A 22,622-nucleotide genomic window follows, 5' to 3' on the forward strand; every position below is an offset into this window, starting at 1 on the left:
CAAGAAATCAAAGCTCCGCTGCCTAAAGTCACGGATGGCTCGGTCAAATACTACCTGCGAATAATTCCTAGCTTTGGGTTTAACCTACTTGAAGCTCCAGATGAAATGGGTCTGGAGAGGCTGGCAAATCACAAAAAAAGATATCAAACTGACATCAAGACACTTTCCTGTGATTGTATTATACTTTCCAGTCCTGTAGTCCCCAAAGCACCAAGAAATCCCATCTGTTCAAAAACCTACTGTAATACCAGTGAGAGCACTGAACACATCGCAGCAGTGAAATATGATCAGGTGACTGGGTGCTGCTTCACCTAATGATCATGTCCATTTTCTCCATCCTGATCGTCTCTGTTTTGTCTTTAGTTAAACCTCCTATTATCATTCAGTGTTTGGCATCTCTACATAAACGATTGGTATCCTTATTTTTTCTTCAAAGTTAATGACTTATTTTAATGTATTGGGGGCAACTGGGTAAACATAAAATGAATGTGATGATATGTTTTCAGTGTCCTGTACACATGTTGTACATATCAGTGTCGTTTGGAGCTAATTTGACCCCAGGCTTTTAGCTGTATGAAAACATATAAGAAATATCAACATTTTACACAATTTAGATTTGGTTGTTTTGGACAATATTGAGGTCACTATACCATGTAATTTTATAATCTTCAAAAAACTTTAGGGCCCTAAACTTTTTGAAATTGTGTTTGTTTTTCCATCTCAAACATAATACACGTTACTGTTCTTGATAACATAAATCGTTTTTCATTTTAAATGTTATGTTTACCAAAGAAAAAGTACTTTGAAATAATGTAAAGCCACCGAAATGATATCTCTCTCAAATTTTAGGTTAGTCAGTGAGATTTTAATGGGATCTGCAGTTTTTCTTTTTCCATAGTCACGTACCAGATATTCTGGATGTATGAGGGCAGTGGGTGGGCAGTTGCTTTATTTAAAGGGCTACTTAGGTAGTCAAAAAACAGACAGAAAGCACCTGACACATGAACTTGGGGATCAGTTTGAATTATAATAATTTTCTGGAGGTTTAAATTGCTGGAGTCAAACTGTCTCCAAGGATAAAAGATGTTAGTAAATTTGAAGGTGATAGGGTTAAGCTGTCGTTTGTTTTCTGTACAACTAAAATTGAGTCATGCTTCATTCTAATGTTAAAGCTGACCATTTATAATAGCAGATCCCAAATTAAAGCGTAATTTGGTGCTTTAGCGCTTTTCTAAATATTTCTGCAGCGTGTCTGCTGCTCTCCAATCCACTGATTCCCGGTGAAGATGTCAGGTGTTCAGATCACTGGTCTGTAGAATTCTGTTTTCATAATGATTTCTGCTCACTTTGGTTTTCAGCAAATGTTACTGAATCAGGACAGAATGTGTATTTGTTGAGGATTATTTTCAGCAGCAAATTGGGACATATTTGGTTTAAAAGTATCACAATGTTTGTGGGATTGTCTCAGAATGAGGTGCAGTGGTCGTGTTCAGGGTAACAGAGGGCATAAAGTTTATCAGTGTTTGCACTGAAAATGCAATGATCAATTTATTGTTGGTCTCTTATGGAGTTTGGCAAGAATGGGAAAGAATAAAAAAATGAAAAGCCATCCTACCTATGATTTAAGATGAGATTAAAAAAGATTTTTACTGATCCTTTGTGAAAAAGTAATTGTCAATATGACATCTTTTCGAATTTTGAAGTGTAAGTGGCCATGTAAAATGATGAAGTTTATGTGCACTGACTTGAATTGCTTTGTGATGATGGCCAAGTATAAAAAGAAACCTACTTTAGGAAGCAAATGTTTATTTTTTAGCTACACTTTACTTAAAATCATTCATTTAGAGCTCTAGAATTATGGAAACACATCAGACTGGTTGCATCCACAGGACAGCCTGCTTTCTTTTAATCATGTTTGGAAAATGAGTTAAAGTTGGACCTAAAGCAAAGAAATTAAACTCCTGCAATCAATAACTCTATTTGGCCGCAGTTCTTTCCTTTCTCTTTCCTTTATTGCAGACTGCAAAATAAATGCAGCCCCTGCCGTGATTCAATTCCTGTCCTGCCCAAGTTGATTCTAAACATCTGTGTGCCTAATTCCATTCCTGTTCCCAGGTTTTTACGCATCACGTGCTGGAGTCAAATAGAGGTCATCATGCACATGTTGCAGAGAAAGCGTGTCCCCTGAACACCTCTAAACTCCTGTTCAGACTATGATAACACATGAAGAGCGCTGTTTCCTACAAAGCAGACACAGTCCGCTGCAGTAAATGTAACCACTTCACGCAACACGAATATTAGAATGGCTCTCGTTGCTGTAGCCTGGAAACAACGGCGGATCCACCTTCACTGCGCTGTGCAGTCGTGCCTTTTAAGTGTTGCTTGGCAAACTGGAGGACAGGCCTGGTGCATTAGGACCCTCCACCCCACCCCCAGCACCCTCGCCGCTAAAAGTCCTCATCTTGAATAACAGTGTGTGGCTCCTATAATGGAGAGAGCGCGTCTGTGTGACCGCTGCGTAAAGGGAAGTTCATTAATCCAAACTTTTTCTTCTCAAACACATTTCAGTTAATCCAATTAACTCCTAGTCAGTTCACAAAAGCTTCACTCGGCGTTGTTGGGGAGTTAAACGCGAAAAATAATACAGTGCGGTTTGATTGTGCAGCGTAAACAAAGAGAAATTGAATTTACCTCTGCTTCCCAGCCTGGAATAAACCTTTATGACGCCCATGCATCAGCGCCAGCAGCGTCAAAATGGTGTAATGTATGGGGCGTTTTAGGAGAATCATAAAAATAAACGAGGAAAACCGCTGTGCAGTTGTTTTCATTTGTCATCAGACTTTAATGAAGTGCTCTGCTGTCACATCCTTAAATAGATGGCAGGAATCACCATGTGAGACGAGGTGCAGAAAGTGAGCAGATCAGCAGCAGTGATGTCAGGTCTGAGCTGTGAACTCTCGTCCTGCCAGGAGCTGTTCCTTCAGCACCACATCACCGCCTGCTGCTCCTCTCACGTCTCCGGATGTCTGACTCTCTGAATTCGCTCAGAGTTGCATCCTGGTGACGCACAGTCAAAAGTTGGATGTAGTTGAACCACAGGGAGCGATATGCGCACTACGTCATTCTTCAGCCTTTTTATGTGATTTTTTAAAAAGTATTTATTTTCTTAGTACAAATCGAAGTACTCTCGTGCGCTCTGACCATGGTTGTGACGCAAAGCTCCATCCTCTCAGCCCAACTCCCTTCGGAGCACAGAGTGAGAGCTGCAACATGTTGCTTAAAAACTTTATCCGATACTTGTCTTCCAGGAGTTTACGAAGGTTTCTGCTCAGGTCTGATTTTATTTTCTCTGCCTGCTCTGAATATGAACACGTGCCTAATTGCAGCCTACAAACCGTTTTATTGCCCTGAAAATGTAATTGTCCTGTTGCGCAACAGTGAGAAGCTGTACTAATTACACACACACACACACATTTTAGAGACTCAGACACTGAGGCTTACCTATGGTGGTTATAACCGTGATGGCAAAGTAAAATGACCCCGCGAATTTCCACTGCACCCCGGCTCTGTGGGGCTCAGCCTCCATGATGATGGTCTCCAGTTTGCGGTAATCATCCTCGCTGATGTTATATTTCCCCTGGAGTCGCTTCTCCTCCGCTTCCAGCTGCTCTTTTTCGCGCATCTCGAAGTCGGACTCCAGGGCGTCAAAGACGGCGGCCCCGACCAGCAGGTATGTAAACGTGCAAATGATCAGGGACAAGGTCCGCACGTTTTGCCGCTTCATGGCCAACAGGAACCGGCGACCGAGGGGCTCATGTCCCCTCGGATTCCCCGGGAAGGCGCAGCAAGGGTGGGGAAAGCCGTGTGGACAGCGCCTGGAGGCGGAGGCGCAGAAAGGTGCGCTCCGGTGACGTTGGCCGCGGTGCACGCCGGAGTCGGAGCACCGGTGGATGTCCCCCGCCTTGTAGTGATCCAGATGACAGACCCCCAGATCCTGCTCCTGGTTCGCGGAGAGACACAAGAGACTGCTCGATCGCCTGGACCAGGAGCCCTGCAGCCGAGAGACCCTGCGCAAGACCTGTCCAAACCAAGTCCTCCCGGTGCGCAGTGCCATCAACAAGCTGCTTCCAAGATCGCCTGTTGGTCTGTGTTCTCCTCCAGCGAACTACTCTGATGTGAATAAACGCTTCCAGGCAAATAAATTAGCGCTGACAGATCCTTTAAAAAAAAAAAAAAAAAAGAGCTCCACTCTAACTTGGTCTGCGATGTGAATTAAAATGTCCTATAACTGGGCATCTTTCCGCATGTGACTAAGTTTCAGCTAAACAGCAACCTGTTCGTTGGAACCTCATCAGCATTCAGGCTATTTTTAGCAGCCATTCTCCATGTACAGGGAAGAAAGAAAATCAATTTAGTGTCCGTGAAATCCTCGAACCTTCCTCCCAAGCAGCGGGCATCCTCATCACAAATGTGCTGAGTCGTCCACAAGACAGGAGGGTCACAGAGTACCGGAGAGGAACATCCAGTTACTCACACAATGCGCAGGTCTTCATTTGGAGAGGAAAAAACCCACAGCCTTATTTCCCCTCTTCTGTTTCTTTATTCCCGCATCAACTCACCACTTGTTACAGGGATGGAACAATAATCCAAACACGAAACAAACAGTCGTCGACAACAGGTTCCATCAGAAAACAGAGTTTGCTCAGCAGGGTGCGTAGAAGCTGGAGAGAAAATCACTTTAGTGCTGGAAGAAGCAACATTAATTAAAGGTTACGGCGCGCTCGTGCCCGCAGTGGCACTCATGCATTGTTGCGCACATCCAAGCGCACTCCAGAGCGTCTCTCCTCAACTGTCTGCTGCTCACTCTGGGCTCATTTGGGGGTAGAAAAGAGAGGAGGGGGGTAAAAAAGAACACACGAGTTGGTCGTCTTCGTGCGGGGGCCTCTGGGTTCACCATGCGTGTCACGAACTGCTCGTATTTTGAGGGCTCCACAGTTTATCTCTCCACACACTCCAGACTCTACGCGGTGGGCGTTGCTCCTCCTGTCTTCTGTGTTTTTCCTCTTTTTTTTTTTCTCCAAGTGTCACGATTCATCCGAGTTCTGGCCCGAGTCTCTGCCTACTCTTGGAAGCCTCCTCTCCGGGAGACAACCAGCTGGGAGCACCAGTGACTGAGCCCCCCCTCCTCCTCCCCTGTCCATCCACACACGCGCGACCCCTCCCACAGTGACCACTCCTACTCAGTGTGTGGACACAGACGCTTTACTGACACTCACATCATCATATTTGTGGCTGTTTTTTTCCACATTCCGACAGCAGCGGGGAGACCTCAGCTCCAAACCGGCTCAGCTGTTGGCGCTGTCCGCGGTGCTGAAGGCTGCTGCCGCCTCACTGTTCCGCTGCTCAACAAGCAGCCAAGTTACTGTACAGTTGGAGCAGTCTGAGGAGCACGTCACATGCAACAGGGAGGAAGCCAATGAAGGGATTCACAGAGAAAGAGAAAAGGCTGCTATCAGCGTCCTGCTGCACTTTCAGCTCAGCACTGTTTTAGAATCATGGAAGCATCAATGATACATCAGCAACCACTGCCAGTCAGGTTTGAATTGTTTTATGGAGTCATTTCCTGTTTGGATTAAACAATAAAGCTGGAGTCAATGTGAAGTGCGTAGTTTGTATAAGTTTCTACCTGTGTTAGGCATGATGGTAGACCTCCCAGCATGCAACAGAGCAACACACTGACTGACAGGTCACCTTTACTGTTGTTTGACGTTCAGTTGCAGCGTCCTCCACGTTTTTGTTGTTACAAAATAGTAAACGTTAGAACATGAGTGATGAATGAGGCAGTGTGCTGGTCGACAGGGGAGAGAAGAAGTGACACCATATGACATTAACTCTCTTAAAAGTCAGTCAAAGCACCTATAGAACAACAACAACAATTATAATAACAATAATGCATGACATTGCTTGCCATTGCTTTCCTATTATAGCTTATTTTAACTTGTTTTAAATGCAAATTGTAATTGTATTCTTTAATGATTCTAATTTTCCTTTTCTTTTCTATGTTTTTTTATATTTGTCATTTTAATTGTGCTCTGTTATGCTTGTTTGAATGGTTCCAATTTTAAAATTTTGATGTAAAGCACATTGAGTTGCCCCGTGCATGAAATGTGCTATATAAATAAAGCTGCATTGCCTTGCCTAATAATAATAAAAATAGCTATTATTATTGTCATTGTTGTTGTCATTGTTATATTATTATTATTATTGTTATTATTATTATTACTATTATCACTTTTAACAGTAATAATGATGATAACAAGAATAGTAATTATTATTCTTATTGTTGTTAATATTTACTGATTTAGATAAACTCTTCAAGTTGCAAACATCACTTTGATGACAAAATAATGCTGATAGTTGCATTAATTTAATATTATTTGTAGATTTCAACTCAAATATCTGCATCATTTAATTTAAAATTAAATTGAAATTGGCGTGATTGCTTAATTCTTCACTTTAAGTTCTTAATATGCCTGCACAATGGCGGATGATTTGTACTGGGTATTAAAATTAATTTTGATTGTTGAGGGAATGTTCCTTACTCACTGTACTTGGAAATTATTTCAGTAGAAATTGTCATAACTCAAGCAGACTAATGCAAATTGTTGCATTTTTTGTGCCCACACATAATTTTCAGGGTGTAATAAAGAAGCTCAAATCATCACAGTTCAGGTTCATACAATTTAATAACTTGAATTGTCTTGTACTAACAGATCTAGCTAATATGTCAGCATCAGTGAGTTATACCTCACATCAATGAGTCTTATCATTGATTCATTACAAAGTTGTTGACTGCCTTCTTCAGCTCTGAAATGCAACCATTTTTCTATTCAGTGAAAATCTGTTCCTATTAGGCTCTAAAATCTCACAATAAGTTATTGAAAATACAATTCTTTTTCAGTAGTAACTCCATATAATTGGGGATTTATCCCTTTTAAGTTCATTTTCATTAATTCACTTTGAAAAATCTAATTAACTTATTCTGTTTAATTAAATTTAAAACTATAAGCTTATTTACAGATACTTATGCAATGTGCACTGCATTAAGACTGGAAGTACCAAGAATTCCTTGTTTTGAATGATGCATAATCTACTGTATGTGATCAACATAAAAACAATGCAAACCATGACCAAGACTGTACTTTATCCACTTTCCCACCCCTCTTATGTAAAGCACTGGAGTCATATGAGTCATAATGTGGAGCAGTGTTTCTGGGTTCAGTATGATGTCAGGCTGCAGCAGCACGGCTGAGGCTGTCAGCAGGGACAGAGCTCGAATCAATACATGATGAAATTTCAAGTACATACAGCACACAGATTTGAATCATGTGAACTAATTAAGAGTAAATTAAGAAAACATTCTGTGTTGGCCCCCTTCCTTTAAAAAATCAATTTATTAAAGAAATCATTTATTTTACCTTGTTAAGATGTACATATGGAACTTTTTGTATCATCCTTCTTCTGCAGACTCAGTTTTAGGTTCAAATTTCTCCAGTATTAAAATTTGTCATTTTGTGGTGTAGAGTAGTTTTACAGTGTTTGAGTTGAGATGAAGGTGAGCTGGTGTGTTTGAGCTGCAGCGAGTGAAGAGAAGTGAGTAGAGGAAGGAACGTCATAGATTTGCATATTCTTAAGCAAAAATCAATGTAGAGATTTAAGACATTTTAAGGCGGGAGATGATGATTTTCATGGAAAAAAACATTCTAAATATGTAATTTCGAGTTTAAATTCTATTAAACTACCTCACTGAAAAGTTCACCATAGTTTGCTGTGTTGAAATTTAGATTTTTTTCCTCTTATTTATAAGAAGCTTAGAGCTTGTAAATCATGATAATATAATTCTGCACTCATATACACGATCTCCTCCGTTTATTTTAAGTGGAAATTTCTTTGTAATGAGTCATCCAATCCTGCACAAACAGTTTACCTTGATTTTTTATTTCTAAATGCAGATTTAGTTCGAGGTGCGTGAGTGTGATTCATTACCTAATTTTGTGTTCAGGATGTGTCCCATTTAAAAGGCTTTCATTGCATGTTGTACCACATTGGAGTATTTTGGAAATAAATCATCTATTTATCAAGTCAGTACTACAGACACGACGGAGAAAGGTTAGATAAATGGAGCTCAAGGGGCTCATTTGGGGCTCACAGCTCCTCTTTGCACCTGCAGCCGTTTGGTTTGGCCCTGCTGGGATCAAAGAAACAAAAAGGAAAGGATAACCCACCAAATGCATTAGAAGGAACTCCTTCCACAAACAATTTCAAACCTGAAAGTGCTCTTGAGCAAGGCAGTCGACCTCTTGCGATCATGATCATTGCGTTGCGTTCCTGAATTTTTAAGATTGGAATGTACTTCTTTCTGCTAAATCTAAAGTTTAACAATATGCACTATTGTTCAAAAGTTTGGGGTCATTTAGAAATATTCTTTTTTGAAAGAAAAGCTGATTTTTCTTCCAATAAAGATAACATTAAATGAATCAGAACTACAGTGACATTGTTAATGTGGTAAATGATTATTCTAGCTGGAAACGGCTGGTTTTTATTGGAATATCTCCATAGGGGTACAGAGGAACATTTCCAGCAACCATCACTCCTGTGTTTTAATGCTACATTATGTTAGCTAATGGTGTTGAAAGGTTAACTGATTATTAGAAAACCCTTGTGCAATTACGGTAACACATGAATAAAAGTGTGAGTTTTCTTGGAAAACATGAAATTGTCTGGTTGATCCTAAACTTTTCAACAGTAATGTCGTCATACAATTTAAACAACTACTGTTGACAAATTGTTGACAAAAAATAAATCTCCCCATGATGATTGAGAGATTCATTCTTCCCTTTGTTTTGTCCTTGACGTGGTTATTTCTGCTAAATGGAGCTCGTGGTGAGCCTGCTCTGTTAATTAGCAAGCGTACAGAATAGCTAACCAGCCTATTTTAGCTTTAAAGGAGAATGAGAAATCATCTGCTGATGTATTCCATACTTTGGTTTTAGTTTTTCATTAAAGTCCAATTTCTATCAGTGTATTAAAGGGATATTAGAACAAAGCTGACCTTAGAAGGAGTTTAGAAAAACATCTGGAATAGATATAAAGTCACCAAAAATTCCACATTAGCAATCAACCCATGACACAAGAACATGGAAAACGTTTGTGTGCTCATTATGTGAAGTACCGCTGACAACTCGGAATAACATCCACCTATAGTCCTAAACGGTACATATTTAATGCCAGCCACAGGTCTCTTCTCCCTTTGACCTGATGAAAATGTTCTGCTACTTTTCTCATTTTTTTACTGGGACAGAATTGGAGAATAAATCCATGAAATCATAATCTGCACTGCTCCCTTCCTGTACGCTGATCAGTACACAGTGTGTAGAGCGTGGGCCAAAATAGCTGCTGTTTTAAAATGCATTACCAATTTCACTTTTTAAATGCAAAGTATTGTATACTTTTTATATCATTGCCCGAAGCTCAGCTACTAGACTTCCATTCACATTTCTTAAGGTAATGGAACAGAGTTGTGGATATCTGAGGTCGACGTGAGAAGAAAGCGAGGTTTAATATCCCCTAAATTAGTTGTGATTTATTTGCTTTTCTCGTCAGATTTTATCCGAACTGTCTTTTTTCTATCCGATATTGTAGGAAATATAGGTGGTAATCGGCAAACTCTTTGTCTGGAGTGAACTGCGTGATTAGAAAAGCAAATGTAAAAGCTTTTCTAAACATCTGAATCACTAATGTTGCTGTGTTTTTTTGTTGGTGCTCTTTAATGCATTGATGTCATTTCCTCTACTGTGAGGCTTTTAAAGGTTTGCCACAAAGGACTTGAGGGATATTTTCCCATCTGACTAATTTTAGATTGGAAATAAAACACTGCAAATTGACCATATACACAAGAACAAGCTGGTTTCAGTAGGACGCTGAGTGCATGCAGGAGCCAAGACATCAAGCGCAGTGTTTCATAAATGCAGCCATTTAAGAGTCTAAACAGCTCCACTAATCAGCGGTGTCTGGATCTGTAGTCGCTCTATATTTAGCTCCACGTTCTCACGTCTCAAGTCCCCGCTCAGCCCACCTACAGAACTCCTGATGCTTTTCTGGAGAGGAAAGTTTAATAATGGCAACTGTTCAGATTTGTCTCCATGGTAATGACACCCAACCTGCGGTGCTCATCACACAAACCTGCACAGACAACGGGAAACGTTTTCTGAAGGCTGTATGAGGGCAGAATTTCTCTACATAAGATCCAAACTGACAGCAGAGACGTCAGACAAGAACAGTTAAGACTGACGAATGAGACATGTTGGACATCCAACTCAGCTGGATTAAGTGACTGACAGCTGAGTACTTCTCTATTTGGGCTCCACTGGACCAAGCCAACTTGCAAACTTACTCTTTTCAAACTAGATATGACTGAAGGGTGGATCTGACTGAGAACTTGAGGACATGATGGTATGACATCCATCCATGCGATTTCTTCCGCTTATCTGGGGCTGGGTTGTGAATGCAGCAGACAAAGCAGGTCATGCAGGTCATTTCAGTCATCCCTCACTACAGCAGTGCTTTTCAGCTCTTCTTGGGGGATCCCGAAGCGTTCCCAGGCCAGATGAGATACATAATCCCTCCAGTGTGTTCTGGGTCTCTCCTGGGCTCTCCTACCAGTTGGACGTGTTTGGAAAACCTCCAAAGGAAGTTTCACCGGAGACATCCAAATCAGATGTCCAAACACCTCAACTGGCTCCTTTCGACACAAAGCAGCAGTGGCTCTACTCTGAGCTCCCTCCGGATGTCTGAGCTTCTCATCCTATCTCTAAGGCTGAGCCCAGTCATGCTTCGAAGGAAGCTCACTTAAGTGACTTGCATCTGCGATCTCGTTCTTTCGGTCACTACCCAGACCTCATGACCATAGGTGAGGGTTGGAACATACATGGTCTGGTAAGTTGACAGCTTCACCTTGCAGCTCAGCTCTCTCTTCACCATGACGGTTCGGTATAACGCCGCATTACTGCTGACGTTGCACCATCCACCGGTCCATTTCACGCTCCATTTTCCCATCACTCATGAACAAGATCCTTAGTTACTTCAACAGTTGATGACATCAAACTTCACAGTTTGATGTCTTCTAACTGCAGCTCACCTGATGAATTGAACTGATTGTGAAAGTTTACTCTTGACCTTGGATAGTCGTAGTTTGGGAAATGTTATTGCCAAGTCTGCTTTACTTTTTTCAGTTTTTAAGCACATTCCACAGTGTTTTTGAAGCTGGGTCGAGCCTGATAACAACCTGACCCACAAGACTTAGACTCCTGACAAAATGGCGTTGGGTGCGATGCTTTCCATTTTACAATAGATGCCATATCTTGGGCCTCCTGACAAAAAAGTTACCCTGAAATTTTTTTTAAAGGTATTTTATCTGCTGACCGATGCCAGCACAGAGCTCTGTAATGTTCACTGCCCCAAACATAGTTGAGCAAATGATAAGCTAAAGACCTGTGAATGGGTCTATGGCCATTTTTGCTTTCTGTTTTTGAGCTTATCCGAACAAGACAGCTGGTATTTAACGTTCATCCATCCATTTATTTATACCGCTTTATCCTCTGTAGGGTCATGGGGGGCTGGAGCCTATCCTAGCTGAACACCATGCTGCTTTGGTGGTTAAAAAATAATTCTTCAAATGTGGTTGTTTGTTTAAGAGTGTCCTTTCACAACAAACAGCATCAATGGTGCAGAGTTGCATTTTATTGTGACAGCGGCCTCTAGTGGCTATACTAATTTTAACTGGAGCAAAGAAGACAGTGAGGTGAAAAAAGCAGATGGATGGATGGATGGATGGATGGATGGATAGCATTCTTCAAAAAGACATTCCCTCTTTTGGCATTTTGATGGTGGTGGTGGAGAATGCTGCATAAAACACTGGTCCGAAACCTCCCATAGGTGTTCATTGGGGTGGAGATCTGTTGACTGTGAAGGTCAAAACTTATGATTTATACCATTTCATCGAACCATTTAGTGACCCTTTCTGCCCTGTTGATGAGAACATTGTCATTCTGGAAGAGGCCACATTTGCTCTTAGCCACTTGTGGATAGTATGGTAAAGAATGACTCATCTGGCCATATCATTTTTTTTTCCACATCTCTGTAGTTTTTCTTGCACCCCTGAACTCTCAAAGATGCATTCATCTTTGTAAAGAAATATTTAAGCACTGCAGCTCTAGTATACTGTCCCTGTCTGTGTAATTGTCAGCGCTGTCTTGCCTGATGGTTTAATTCCATCTCACATTCTCAGAGACGTGAGGAAGGGTTGCTTTTTTTTGTTTTTGCATTCATATCTTAGCTGGTCACACTTTATAGCCATATTTACTGATTTGTTTCCCAAAGATGTAAACACAAATGTCACTTTAGTCTCTGTTACTTTGGAAACACTTCCCAGCTGGGCAGTCTTTGTGACTGAAGCTCCTGCCATCTATGCTCTAGCAATTTACACTCATTGAACGACACTTATATTTTTCCTCTTGCCATCGTGATACAAAATCACAATCAATCTGATCAATGTAATCAGTCAGATCAGTCTTTGTCACACAGTTGGGGGTTAACCGTAAATTAAAAACACACATTTGTCCCTTTTAAGGCTTTACTGCAATAAAGCTGAATAATCTGACATGGAAGGTTAGTGACCAAGGTGAAAAAAAGTCATTTTTCATTTCATGGGGACTTTAACTGGGAGAAGTTCCTCCATAAGCTGCAGTCACACATCCACATTTTCGAGTTCAGGTTAGGTTTACTTCATATTTACTAGTTCGTGTGCTGCGGCAGATAGTGTATTAATTAAGTCGAAAAGTCAGAGTGGATCAGTAAATATGCAGCGGATGATGATTCCTGTGCCAGGTTTTTTCTCTGCAGTGCTAGAGGCGTGAGAGTGAAAGAGCAGTGCCGGTGTCAAAGCACTCGTCTTTCTTCAGCACACACCTTAATCCCCCCACAGCCCCTCCATTGCTCCCCTCCTCAGATCATTTACATATCAAGGTTGCAGATATATATGAATGGACGTGACTTACCACTCGGCACTGGAAAAGAGGAGAAAGGGATTTAATTGAACTTTGGCTTCTTGAAGAATCATTTGCATTAATGTTTTCATGCAGAGTGACACTGTACTGTCTTCAGCAGAGCTCCGGGGGATTTCTTTGCCACCAGATGAGGGGCTCTTGTTTGCTCTCGAACGAGCTTTCCCCTCACTGTCGTAGCTCTCTAATACCAGGCAGGGAGGAGGCGCACGAGCACAGATTGATGGATGATTGTTCGGCTGATTACAATCACAATTGCAGGTATGCTGCAAGGTAATGAAGCTTGGTGGCTAATAACACAGCGCTGATATTTGATAAGAAACCTCATTTAAACTCAAAGGCACGACGCTCAAAGTCTCTTCTGGGTTTGATCAGTTCTGTGAAGGTCAGATTCCTGTTTGGGATGATGGTGTTGATGAGAGAAAAAAAGACACATTTTTAAGCAGATTATGTTTTGATACTTACTGAAGTCTTGTGATATTTCCTTAGACCCTAAAGATGGAAGTCAGGGTGGTGTTTTATCATTGATTGGTGCCGCTTTGAAGCTCAAAATTGCAGCTGATGATTGGAGCCAAATTTTCCTTTTGGAACCAGGACCTTCCAAATCAGGAGTGCAGGGTGTTGCCTTTGACACTGATTAAAATGAATTATTGTTTACAGAAATGAAAGACCCATTGACAAATGGGCTAATGCCACTTTCTGTAACAGTATTGTAATTGTGAAGGAAAAATTACTCTTGCTGCTGTTAGCTGTTTTCATCCCAAATTATCTTCCAACAAGCAGACGTGGGAGGAGGAAGATATCCAAGATATTGACTATTCTGATATGACTAAGCAGACAAGTTGTCTCCTTATTGGTCTGTAATCTAAATCTGACCCTTCTCCCAACTACAGTATATTCCCGAAGACCAGAGAGAATCCTCAGAACTGATGCTGGCATTGTGTGCATGTCCTACCGCTCTGTCGGTGTCACTTCTCCTGATGTCAGTAAACCTTACTCGCAGCCTAAGTCATCCGAGTCTCCAGGGTGTCTCTTTGTGTCTGCCTCCTCATCCTCTCTCCTTGCTGAACTTCCACAACAGTTATCAAAAAGAGCAGTTACAGTCCCTCTTTGGTCATTCTTTGCGCGCTTGAAACTAATCTCTGTGTATCAATGTTAAACATTAATATTAGTAAAAGTTTTTTCTAGGAAAATAATCTAATCCTGCCTTAAAATGGTTTAGATGTAACTATGCAATGTTGTGTACTCTAGAATGTGCGGATCTATGAAGGTCCTGGCTATTTCTATTACTACTACTAGTCCACACTACACAATGGCAAGTTTGAACAGAACAAGAAAAACGGTATGAAAAGTCCCTCACTGCAAGCTGACAGGATTGGTTCTTTAGGTTACATATGACACCTTGGAAGTCGGAATTAGTTTTTTTTGCATCACAGTTTCAAGGCGGAAATGCTTATTTCACTTACAGTGTCTTACAGTGTTTGAACAAACATGACATGAACATGTTAAGGTAAAAAAAAAACTTGCTTTCACCAAAGCCGATCCATTGACCTTGTGAGGGTCTTGTTTAACTCTGTAGCCACAAACACACTGTAACTGCATGTCTGTAGAAAAACCACAGTGTTTATCCTTTAAATAGAAGCTCCAAAAGTCAGAGACAGGGTGAGTTCAGGAGCAGCAGGCGAGCCAACTGTGAATCACAGCTGTCACACAGCCACACAACAAACTTCAAAGCCTTAATAAGCCTTCAGATCTTATTAAGGAAGCAATAATTTACTAAATGACCACCAGCACACTTATTACAGGACCTGAATTTGGTGATGGAGGCCATAATGACTTGTTGATAAAAAATGATTGATTTTCTTGTGAGATGTTGCTGTTTGAAAGGGAGCCAATAGGAGGCAGTCATTTTTTGTAGCCAGCACCGAGATTGTACTTTGAAGTACAGTACTTTTGCACTTGCACAGTCTCAAGTAGTGATAGTTGCGACCTCAAAATTACTACTGACCCTTTATGCATGTTTTAAAGTTGCAAAAGCAAGAAATGGAGGACATCCTGAACAGTGGAACTCAGTCTGGTGGCTCCACCTGTTACCATCTTGGCAGTGCTGGACAGTCCTAAATCCTAAATAATCTAAAAATGAGCAAAGAGGTACAGTGTGAGTAGGCTCAGGTGAGCCATCTAAACATCTCTAGATCATCCTGTAATACTACTCATATGTTATGCAGAGCAGTCATCCTTAATTATGCATAACTTTAAGCCTCAATACAATGTATTTAGATGAGCTATATAAAAATTCACTTCCCATACAGTAGTCATGAATGGGGAAATCAGCTGTAGAGACTAACATTGTTTTTGCAGCAGGCTGTAAACATGTATATTTCCACTGTAAATTTGGACCTTTTATCATGAGGGTCTGTGGGGATTGACGCACTTTTGGAGCCAGCCTCAAGTGGACATTCAAGGAACTGCAGTTTTTGACAGCTGACTTAAGTTTGTTGCTTGTTTTCAGCCCTTGTAGTCTAAAATAAGTGTGTCATGTCTGAGCCTCAACTCTGATAGAATCTTAGACCAGCTTTCACACAGTAAAGAAATACTACATGATGATTGCACTATAGCAAAATGAGCTTTCTAAAAATAATGACCAGACTTAATAATGATTACTGTAACCTACTTAGTTTATAATGTGCACACTACGTATGTAGTAATCAACACTACCAGGGCTGCCAACTTGTGACCAGACCTTAGAGTGAGATTTGGTTTGTGCGGGATGCTGACAGGGGGTCTGGGGGTCCTCCCCCAGAAAATTTTGAAAATATTTGATGCTATTTCCTGCATTCTGGTGTCATTTAAGAGCTTTTTGCCTGTTAAAATGTTATTATAGAGATAACATAGGGATAATAAAAAAAACATTGAGCTTAAAAAAAATCTGAAAAAAAACAGAACAAGGGCAGGCAGTATTGAAAATAGTTCTTCATGTAAAATATGGATGAAAGTTCTGTGGTTGGATGTGCACATAGGGATGATAATCAAGAACCGGTTCCTCGATGCCATCGATAAGAAATGGATCGATTTCCCGGAATCGAATGCCGTTTTGAGAACCGGTTCCCGTTATCGATGCCTTGACGTCACTTTCACTGCCCTTACTGCTTTCACTTCATCCTGCTGTCGCAATTTCTGTCGGCGAATTTCCCAACTAACAACCTCCAAACCACAACTCTAAAAATGACTTACACTTTGCCACACTTCACATACATACCTGTGCTACATCTGCGATTCCCCTTTTTCTCTGCTGGAGACCACAGTTAGCTGAACGCCACCCTCATTTCCATCTCAGAGCTAGCATGATATGGCTAGCTTCCACGCACGACCGGTAACACACGTTACTCATACATTAAAACGTTGGACCCAGAGAGCTGGTGGGCAAATACAGACCTATGGACATTCACTGCTGCCCGTATGTCATTCTTTTAAAAACTAAAATAAAAAACGTTCTGTCTCTCCAAACTGAACTCTGTCACTAGCCTCGTTGTGACAATGGGGCGGTAATGCACCAAAGTGATGGATGCCAACCGTCATAAAACCAATGAAGAAGAAGAAGCTTCGCGAGACCTGACGTATTCAGTTGCGTGGGTGCAGTTGTCGTGAGATTAGAGCCCACAGCGGGAACAATCCATGGAGCGGAAGAAGCGATCGCGGACATGGCTTCACTTTTTCAAGAGAAACGAGGAAAAGGCTGAACGTAATCACTGTGACGCTGCGCTCTCCTGTAAGGGGGGAAATACGACCAATATGCTAAAACATTTGGAGGCAGTTCACAACCTCAAGGTCCTCAACGCCGGTCGTGTCTTCGAGACGTGGAAACAAGGCGAGCCAGAGTTCAAACGTCACTCTTCGGCTTCCAGCAGTGTCACGGATAGTTTAGGATCAGGCGACGCCGACATGTTTTCCTTTTCAGGTTCGTTGCTAGCTATTGTTTGCCCAATGACTGCCATAGCGTTTTAAAACGCTATCGTTAGCTCGGCTAACTACGTAACTTGCTTGTGTCGGATAACAGCGTTATCTTATATTCAACTCTTAGATTGTGTTGGTCTGTCTAGAAGTAGTAGCTAACGTTATTTGTGGAAGTTAACGTTGGAGCCTTCAAGATGTGAAATGAAATAAGAACGATGCTAACGTTAGATATCCTGTTTCAGATGACGATAACAGAAGCAGCCAGAGTGACAGAGGCAGTGACAGAGGCAGTGGCAGTGCTAGCTCTCTGCTTAACCCTTTCTCTCTAGCAAAGTACAACGCTGAGCGCAGCAAAATGAGTGAGGATGAGACAAACATCACTCGCCTTCTAACGCGAATGTTGGTGAAATGTCTTCTCCCTTTCAGTTTGGTCAACACAGACGAATACAAGTAGGTCAATTTGTATTTTTCAGATGTTAAAGGTCACTATCAGGCTTTATGAACTTAAGTTTAAGTTTATTTGGATTGAATGCTTAATTGTATGTATATTCAGACTGTATCTTGTTATCTGAATAGTTCTGCTTAATTAATTCCCACAACAATGTTCTGTAGGGAGGCTCTAGCAGCTCTGAACCCCAAGTACAAGCCCTTCGACAGACTCAAGCTGTCTGACACCCTGGTCCCAGCGTGGTACGAGGTTGAGAAGGCCAATCTCATCTCTGAGCAAGAGCAAGTTAGCAAGGTAGCCATCACCGCTGATGGCTGGTCAGCTGTCACGCAGGATCATTACCTCACAGTAACTGTGCACTATGTTTGGAAGGGTCAGTTAAAGGAGAAGGTACTAAAAACCAAAGCTGTGTTTGAGGCTCAGACAGGGCATGCCGTTGCTGAGGAGATAAATGAGATCCTGGAGAAGTTCAAGATCCAAGACAAAGTTGTTGCAGCAACAGTCGATAATGCTGCCAGTATGAGTGTCGCAGTCAAGAGACTCCAGCTACTCAAGTTCGGGTGTTTTGCCCACACCCTGAATGTGGCAGCGCAGAAGATCTACACCATCTTGTCAGTCTCCAACTGGGCAGCCAGAGTTCGCGCGGTGTTCGTCTGGATGAAGAGGTCACACATGGCCAAAATTGTCTTGAAGGAGAAGCAGCAGCTCCTCAGTGAGAACACATTTCAGTTTATGCTTTGATCCTAGAATACAGTGATGAATTTGATGTTACAGTGAAATAATCTAATATTGTTTTTTTAAAACCATGTTATATTATTAGTAGTAGAAAATTAATGTGTAAATTGATAGACTCTGGGTTACAAATTTTGGAAATTCATAATTGATTTGGACAATGCTGACCTTTGAATTAATTATGGGTTTATATATGCCAGGCCTGCCCCTGCATCAACTGATCCTGGACGTAAGGACAAGATGGAGTTCTCTCTACCAAATGATTCAGAGATTTTTCGAGCAGTACCCCGCTATCCAGGCAACTCTGATGGACCCACGGATCAGAAAGCATGCGGAGAAAGACCGGTATTTAACTTTTTCTACTGCAACAATAATAATACATTGCATTTAAAGCAACATTAAAGAACTTTTAAACCTTCATAAAATATTTTAATAACTTTTGTGATGAAACATCGACTTACAACTAGTTGAATCACACCTCTGTCCTAACCAGAGGGCATCAGCATTGCTTTCACTGGCACTAAGCTGCTTTGAGGAGGGTGGCATGAACCCTGCCACACAAAAAAACTACAAATGTGCAGACTGCTTTACCATATACGGCACTTCCCCCTTTCCCCATTCGTTACAAGGCAATTCAAACAGAAATGTAGTTCAGTCCAACTACAGGAGACCAGGAGCAGCATTAATATCTCAGCAGCATAGTGCTGTGTGCTAGTCCGCTAAAATCAACAAAGCTGAAAGTTCTTAAGTGTTGGTTTAAAGCGTGCTTTTCAATCTAAAAGATGTTTAAAGTGCTGTGGGAGAGGGGGGTGGGCACACCTCATTACAATATGCACGATTTTGTACTTTTCAGAGTCAACAGCTCTGAGAGTGCAGACTTGAGGAAGACAGAGGAATTTGTGGAGCTGATGGAACTGTTCCACACATCTACTCTCTGTGTCTCAGGCGACAGATATCCCACCTGTAGCCAGATTATTCCAATCCTGCAGAAGCTCAAGAGCCACTTCACTGCCTGCCAGGGGGACTCAGCCTTTGTAGTGGCTATCAAGCAGGTCATTTGGGACGATCTTTCCAAACGCTACAAGGTATAGTTGATGTAATGGTGACAGTGATCGTTTTATAAATAAGATTTAATAACAGACAATAGTGTTTTCACATCCAGCTAATCTTCCCCCCAATTTTATATTATGTCTAATTTTCCTTGCAGGACAGGGATGTGCGTTTCTTCCTTGAGGAGTCCACAGTGATGGACCCCAGAAGGTTTCACTACAGATTGGAGGAGGATGTCATCTGGGGTAGGCTGAGGAGAAGAGCCGTGGCTGACCACCACAGAGTGGAGCCAGTTGCAGAGGTATTATTTGAAACAATTATTGAACTCAAGCTGTCTTTTATTGTGAGACCTTCACTTTGGCTCTATGGTACTTTAAATTAAAAACACCATACACATTTTAGTGTTTATGGGCCACTTCAGACTAAAACATTGTGCTAGAAAACTAAAACACTTTTGAATGTCTTTTTTCCCCAATCAGCCAATGAAACAGATACAGAGGCAGGACCTTGTGGTGAATGAAGAACAGGTGAGTTCAACAAACTTTGTGTGAAATTAAAGCGTTAAAGAGATGAGCACTGAGCAGAGAAGACATTGCCATCTTGGAAAAGGGGCATGGTGATAATGGAGCAGCTGACATTCTCCCCCCTTATGTGGACCATTTCATTTCAGAGACCAGCAGCTGCTGAGAGGAAGAACACTGCCTGCCTGGAGGACCTGTTTTCAGAGGACGACAATGAACAGCAGCCCATGCTGCCACAGATGCGTATCGAAGACAGAGTTGACCAGGAAGTCCAAGTTTACAGAGGCCTTCCTTGCGTCAGCATGCAAACCAACACTGCAATTTGGTGAAACAATAAAAGAGACACTCTGCCCCTTCTGTTTGAGCTCGCCCAAAGGTACCTGGTTGTTCAAGCAAATTCAACGCCAAGCGAACGCGTCTTTTCAACCGCGGGCGACACCATTAGTGAAGAGAGGAGCAGACTTGATCCAGAGAAGGCAGACATGCTAATTTTTTTTGAAAAAAAACTGTTGCTTTTCTTTTGTTTTTTTCTTAAGTTCCAGATAAAGCTGCCTTTTTTCCCAGATGTTTTTGTTGTTTTCCCGTGAAATTCTTATCTGTTGCTTCTTAAACGTGCAGCAAACTAAATAAATGTAAGCTTTTGTTACAAGCCGTACATTATCTGCTTTTTTTCCCATATACAACAACCTATCAGGCATTGATAAGAGAATCGATAAGGAATTGAATCGATAAGTGGCATCAATAATGGCATTGACATCGATAATTTCTTATCAATTATCATCCCTATGTGCACAACACATTTCAGCATTTTCCATAAATTTATGCATAAAATTTATGGAGTTTTCCCAGCTTGTTTTAAATCTGCAATTGTTAAACCCTTATTGAAGACACCTGGCCTGGACGCTGACTCCCTTACTAATTATAGGCCCGTGTCAAACCTGTCTTTTTTGTCAAAAGTTTTTGAGAAAGTGGTTTCAACTCAGCTATTGAAATATTTGTCATTAAATAATCTTTTTAAGCCTCTTCAGTCAGCTTTTAGTGCAAATTATTCCACAGAAACAGCGCTGACTAAAGTGGTGAATGATTTGCTTCTAGCTGCTGACTCAAAGGCATCATCTGTTCTGTTGTTGTTGGATCTCAGCTCAGCTTTTGATACAGTGGATCACAGCATCTTACTGGACAGACTGGAAAATTATTTCGGCATCTCAGGCCAGGTGCTGAAATGGCTGAGGTTTTACCTGTCAGAGAGATCTCACAGTGTTTTCTTTAACAACGTGCTCTCTGAATCCTGTGCTGTTAGACATGGTGTACCGCAGGGGTCTGTACTAGGACCCCTGTTGTTTTCCCTTTATCTGACACCTTTGGGTCAAATTTTGCGGTCCTTTGGGATTTCTTTTCATTGCTATGCAGATGACCTACACCTATACATGCCCTTGGTCCCTCAAAGTGTTTTTGACACTGATAAACTCTAGGCCTGTCTCTCAGCTGTTAGGAGCTGGCTATCAACGAATTTCCTGCTCCTGAATTCTGCCAAGACCGAAATGATGGTGATTGGACCTGAAAGTGTTAATCCTCTGCTTGATGACTTTACTCTGTCTTTGGATGACTGTGCTATTCATTGTAAAGACAGAGTTAAGAATCTTTTTGTACTCTTTGATAAAACCCTCTCATTTAAATTCCATATTAAAGAGGTGACCAGATTGGCCTTTTTTCACCTCAGAAATATCTCTAAAATCAGACCAAGTCTGTCATTTCAGGATGCTGAGGTCCTAATTCATGCTTTTGTTTCCTCACGGTTGGACTATTGCAATGTCCTTTTATCAGGTCTCCCAATGAAGAGTCTTCATGGTCTGCAGATGGTCCAGAACGCAGCAGCTCGCGTTCTGACCAGAACAAGTAAATACGAGCATATTACTCCAGTGCTGGTCTCTCTGAATTGGCTACCAGTTCATGTTAGAGCAGACTGTAAGGTGCTGCTACTAACCTATAAAATTGTAAATGGAATTGCCCTGTCTTCTTTATCCAGCCTGCTGAATCTGTATGTCCCCGCTCGGGCTCTCCGTTCTCAGGGGATTGGACTTCTGAATATCCCGAAGGTCTGTAAAAAGACTGTGGGGGAACGGGCTTTTTCTTTCCGGGCACCTACATTGTGGAACAGTCTGCCTGCTGAAATCAGGCAGGCATCGTTCATTAATGTATTTAAAACTAAGCTGAAGACCCACTTGTTTTCTCTTACATATGAATCCTAAATTGTTTGTTTTACTGATGTCTTTTTTGTTCTCTTTTTATTGTTTGTATTTTTATCTGTTTTTATTTATCTGTTTTTATTTCTGACTGCTGCAGAAAAGAAACAAAGTGGTGCATAAAAAAATTACCAGAATGCAGAAAATGAAATGTTTGACCCTCAATATTCAAATGAAACCAACTCTGACCGCTGAAGCTTAATTCTGAGCCAATAAACTCGCTGTTTACATAACAGTAAATTATCATTATTCAGTTTTAATCTCTTCCACAAAGAGTGACTTATGAACCATCCGGTGCACACTTAACACCACACCAGAATGCTCACTTGCTGCTTAACATTCCTGTTGTGGTTTTAGTTTTTTTGGCTCTTTGTCTTCTGCAGACTGAGAGGTGTCAGTGCCAGACCCCACAGTTTAATTAGCGTGAATACGTGGACTCTATCCTCCAATTCGTGAGCTTTGTAATTGAGTCTGATAAGACGGAGCTACCTTTATGGAGAAAGGTCACTATACGGTGCAGAAAACAACTCGCAGAAGATTTAATTTGCATTTA

General features: G+C 41.4%; 2 protein-coding genes across 2 annotated transcripts in view; one reads left to right on the forward strand and one right to left on the reverse strand.

The window, feature by feature from the left end:
* kcnk9 (potassium channel, subfamily K, member 9) overlaps nucleotides 1–4,763 on the reverse strand; it is a 46,624-nt gene extending 41,861 nt beyond the window's left edge. The window contains exon 1 of the mRNA XM_022194075.2: nucleotides 3,502–4,763. Within this exon, the coding sequence (XP_022049767.1) occupies nucleotides 3,502–4,114 (613 nt within the window). The 5' untranslated portion in view covers nucleotides 4,115–4,763. The remainder of the gene's footprint in view (nucleotides 1–3,501) is intronic.
* Nucleotides 4,764–11,890: 7,127 nt separating this feature from the next.
* LOC110951137 (zinc finger BED domain-containing protein 4-like) lies at nucleotides 11,891–22,472 on the forward strand. The gene is made up of 6 exons (XM_051955221.1): nucleotides 11,891–18,235; nucleotides 18,456–18,600; nucleotides 19,109–19,340; nucleotides 19,463–19,606; nucleotides 19,785–19,832; nucleotides 19,976–22,472. The coding sequence occupies exons 1-6, from the start codon at nucleotides 17,677–17,679 to the stop codon at nucleotides 20,153–20,155; spliced, it is 1,308 nt and encodes a 435-aa protein (XP_051811181.1). The 5' UTR covers nucleotides 11,891–17,676; the 3' UTR covers nucleotides 20,156–22,472.
* Nucleotides 22,473–22,622: the final 150 nt, after the last annotated feature.

This window comes from Acanthochromis polyacanthus, chromosome 11 (genome assembly GCF_021347895.1).
Source record: "Acanthochromis polyacanthus isolate Apoly-LR-REF ecotype Palm Island chromosome 11, KAUST_Apoly_ChrSc, whole genome shotgun sequence".
Taxonomy (NCBI): domain Eukaryota; kingdom Metazoa; phylum Chordata; class Actinopteri; family Pomacentridae; genus Acanthochromis; species Acanthochromis polyacanthus.